The sequence below is a fragment of the Glycine soja genome, chromosome 11, assembly GCF_004193775.1.
Source record: "Glycine soja cultivar W05 chromosome 11, ASM419377v2, whole genome shotgun sequence".
Taxonomy (NCBI): Eukaryota; Viridiplantae; Streptophyta; class Magnoliopsida; order Fabales; family Fabaceae; genus Glycine; species Glycine soja.
Genome location: NC_041012.1, coordinates 44,701,350 through 44,705,903, shown reverse-complemented (window position 1 = coordinate 44,705,903; position 4,554 = coordinate 44,701,350). Strand labels below are relative to the sequence as shown.

Below are 4,554 nucleotides of genomic sequence, written 5' to 3'. Positions count from 1 at the left end.
TTCAAGTTTTGATATACTGTCGCAATACAAGTGTGAACCATAATGAAAAGGTCTCTTACTCTTTTAACATGATGGGGAGTCCTAGCATGTAAATAACGCAATTGGGAAAATACATATCCCACAATAACACGAAAAATGCATACAAATGTCGACGCGAGAATAAGCCAACTGAATTAGATTTATCGTGAACTTTTTAGATTACAATAATAATGTTGCTATCGTACTTTTTAGATCAAGCCAATGCCAATCGTTGAGGCATAATGAGGATTGTGGAGAAAAATTACTAAACCAACTTATAATTGTACAATCCGTACTTGCTAGGTGGAACACTTAAATAATCACGCAAAAAGCTAGACAAACTTTATATTTTAATGCACTTCAAAAGTTAGACGAATACGATCTCTTAACTATTATCCATACATCTATTATCATCAACTAAACGATCTCATAAGTCATAACCAACTATGCAAGGTCTAGTAAAATGACGTTTTCAGAAGCAATCTCAAGTCTTGATTAACTTTAACAAAATGATAGCCTTACTTTTAAAAAATTTAAATATGTTTTAGTACTTATAATTGCGTTTAATTTTAATTCTTATAAATAATATTAAATTTTAAAATCAAATTTTACATTATGTCAGTCTAGTCAAGGAAATGTATATCACACTTAGCGATTTTCAATTTCCATCACTAAGCTGGTAACTTTAAGATCGAGTTTTTTAAACCTTGGTGTCAGACTTACGTATAGATTGAATTCAATGATAAACACAAGTATATTTCAGAGGAAACCCAAAAATGTTAACAACGATGTACTACTTGATACTTCCTCAGTTGAAAGGGAAAAAAAGAAAAGTAAATCTTGACAACAAACTAGTTATGTCCTCCCTTACGATGTTAAACGACCTACAAGTATAACGATCCCTCAAACAAGGGGTGTGGGAGAGCTCGTTGGAGTCACCAACCAACATTATTTGCTTGGCAGAACTTAGAAACCGAAGAAGCCAAGCTCACTAGCTCTCTCCTTCTCAAATGTCTCAAAGTACTGATAGATGATTGTTACTGCAAGCAATATTCCGGTTCCTGAACCGATGGCCCCCATGAAGTCTGCCAACACTGTCAGAGCACCGATACAGATGCCTCCAAATGCTGCGGCCGTGGGAATGTATCGGTTCAGCTCTTTCTGCAAGTTTGACTCACGGTGTCCAGGCATTACCATTTGTTGTTCCTGCAAGTTCAAAAATGTATTGTGACCACCAAAATTTACCGACATAATAGATAAAGTTCATTTGTCTGGTGTCTTTAATACAGATGAATTTCTATTTGATAAAACATTGTTCCTGCCAGCAAACTCGGATTCAGAAACACCTTTCACAAGATTGATTTAATGCTTCTTAATTTGGGAATAATTCCAATAGAGCAGAGCATTTCACAATCACTATTTTTACCAGTTCGGGATTTATGAACTCCTAAAAGTTCCATGATACAAGATCCAGCAAGAATGACAAACTGCAACTAGTCATGAATCTCCCATCCATTGGCCGCAAACATAACCTTTCATTTAAAATTCTAATTTATGCTGGTTTAAAGCTTACAAGACTTGGGTTGAAGCTCCAAATAATATTTAGTTGTTTAGACACACTATTGCTTGCTCTAAAACCCAAAGCCTAACAATTATTTTGCTGCTTTACTTAAGAAATATATCATGTCAATGGGGAAAAGAGTATACAAAATCAATGCTAGTCAGTACCTTAAGCTGCTTGGCAACATCTTTAGCAGATGAACCAGAGACTTCAATCCATGTTTTAGAGAACAAGGCACAGGCTGAAAGCATAAACACAAGATAGAACAGAGCATGGAAAGGATTGGCTGCCATATCAGCTAAGCTGCAAAAATATATAAAGCAAAGGCACAAATTAGGGTTATCAAATGAGAAATGAATGCAGTACATAACTGGCTGACAGTGTATATATATACCATACAAAGCACTGAACTTGAATTTGTCAACAATGCTTTTACCTGGATGGTGCAGTGATATAGTATGCAATGCCACCAACAGGAACAGACTGACCACCTCCATATTCAGATTCCTTCCATTTTCCCAATAGATCTACGAAGAAGTTTCCGCTGTACTTACGGTGGAGCAGCTGAACAAGTAGAATAAATTAGACTGTTAAAACAATAAATCCAAAAACATTAAGTCCAACCTATCATACAGCTTAATTACCTGGGAGATGAAGTAGAGATTGGAAACAAGGGCAGACTGAAGAATGATGGGCATGTTGGAGGTATAAAACAATTTGATTGGATATGAACCCTGCTGTCCACGAGCATTCTTTGATCTTACAGGCAAGACCACACGGAAACCTTGGAAGTATATCACAATTAGGAAGATCAAGACAGTAGCAAGCAAATTTGTCACATTGGGAAGATTCTGCCGGTAAAATGCCTCACGAAGAGCACGGACCTTGTCTGTTCTAGTTATCAACAAATGGAACAGAGCAATAACAGCACCTTCAAATTCAGCTCCACGCCCACTGTTAATGGTGGTTGGACTAAATGCCTTCCATATAATGTTTTCACTGAAAAACGACAAGGGAATTCCATTTAAGTATTAGATAAATGGTTAAATATCCTGGTTAGCAGTTGCTAGAAGACAACAAGAACATTATAATTAAAAGCTGGAAATATCTCATCAGGGAAAAGTAGAAATTTACCAGATATTGGTTGCAATGAATAGGGATATTCCAGACCCCAGACCATATCCTTTTTGAAGAAGCTCATCTAGACATATCACAATTATACCCGCAAAACATAGCTGGATGATGATGAGGATGGCATTCCCTACTCCAAGTTGCCCCACACTGCCATACATCCCCGAAAGAACATAGGCAACTGCCTCACCAACAGCTATCAAAATACCAAGTAGCTTCTGCGCCCCGTTTCTGGGAAAGTAATGGAAGTTATCTCAATATACAGTATATAACAGATATGCACTGTAGAGCAGTGCCATAAAAGAGAAATATTAAAACGCAACAGATACTAAATAAATTCCATTTTGCACAGTTAAATTGATGGCCACAAATGCAAATAAAATTAGACGGAGAAAAAAAATATGTTCAGAAAGGAATATAGGTACAAAGAAAGACACTTACAACAGGGCTCGATCCTCTCGTACATTGTTGTCCACTTCAATGATCTTTGACCCAGCCAGAAGTTGCATTACTAGCCCAGAAGTCACAATGGGAGTGATTCCAAGCTCCATGACAGTTCCACGATTTGAAGCGAGAATAACTCGCATCCAATAGAATGGATCAGCACCTGTTGTTGAGTGTATCCCATATAGAGGGAGCTGACTACAAACCAGGAAAATGAAAAGAGAGATCACAGTGTATATGACCTTCTCTCTAAATGGCACTTTCCTGTCAGCAGTTTGAACTTCAGGAAGAAACGATAGAAACGGCCTAACTAAATGAAGCACTCTAAATCCACCTCCCATCTTACCACACTACTCCAGTTAAACCTGTACCAAAATTCAACACGTATATCTAATAGGATTACCAGCAAGGAGCCAAAATATCGTACATCTAGAGAATATCTCAGCATCCAAGTGACAATTCATCAAAAATAACGAATCCCAAATCAAACAAAAATAAGAAATAAAAAACGCTGTGCACTGTAAAGTTCCTAATGGCATGTTTAGTTGAAATACTAGCTAAGATGATTTTAAGTAAATATTCATATGTTTAGTTTTATGTTAAAAAAAATGATCCACGAGTCCATAATTGATTGCATTGAAGCAATTATAGATAACTTCATTGGATAACAAATCGTATCCTGCTTTTAAAATAAAAACATCGAAACATGAAACATAAATCACATTGCTTGAAAATCAATTTTGCAAAGTCAAAATCATTTTTTAAAAACTCACCCAAACACACTACATTAAAAGACGGTTCCCATCTACATTAGCAAACCTTCTTCAATTTGTGCTCACTAAAATTTCCAGTTTACTGAGAATACAAGAACAACCAAATGCCCAATTTTCACTGGTTCAATCTTTTGATCCTAAAAACGATACCATGTAAACAAAACTTAATTTCGATTTTTTTTATAAAAAAAAAAGGTACATCAATCATCGATTACATGGCTACAGAAAATTACACATCGCCTGCATTTAACCTAAATAACAGTAAACAAAACCAGCGAGCTACGCAATACCAATGCATGCAATACAACTAGATCTGGTCTCATGAAATGGCAAACGCGAATTGAAACCCTAATTCGCACGTGCAAAAGGCGAGAAGCGAATCGGGGAACACAAACGGGGGTGCAGGAAGAGGAATATGTAGATTTGGGAATCCGCGAAAAGGAAAAGGAAGCAGCGATGGAAGGAGAATTTTACCGTAGATCTACGATTTGGGGAAGAAAATTTGCGATTGGGAAGTGCCGGGTGCGTTGGTGTGTGGGGACGCGTGTTTATATAGAGGACGGGGCCTATGATGTTTTTTTTTTTGGAACCAAAGAGGAAAAGTCGTCTATCTCGTTTTGTGCGACA

The 4,554-nt window shown here is 36.9% G+C and overlaps 1 protein-coding gene across 2 annotated transcripts; it reads right to left on the bottom strand.

Moving 5' to 3' along the window:
* Positions 1-748: 748 nt before the first annotated feature.
* Positions 749-4,554, bottom strand: LOC114375357 (protein transport protein Sec61 subunit alpha-like). 2 transcript variants are annotated; one of them, XM_028333131.1, is made up of 7 exons: positions 4,402-4,554; positions 3,152-3,519; positions 2,714-2,941; positions 2,224-2,578; positions 2,016-2,143; positions 1,747-1,882; positions 749-1,224 (listed from the first exon to the last, which is right to left on the bottom strand). In XM_028333131.1, the coding sequence occupies exons 2-7, from the start codon at positions 3,493-3,495 to the stop codon at positions 985-987; spliced, it is 1,431 nt and encodes a 476-aa protein (XP_028188932.1). In that variant the 5' UTR covers positions 3,496-3,519; positions 4,402-4,554; the 3' UTR covers positions 749-984. The 2 variants fall into 2 exon arrangements, with proteins under 2 accessions (XP_028188932.1, XP_028188933.1); XM_028333132.1 differs by lacking the exon at positions 4,402-4,554 and adding an exon at positions 4,218-4,382.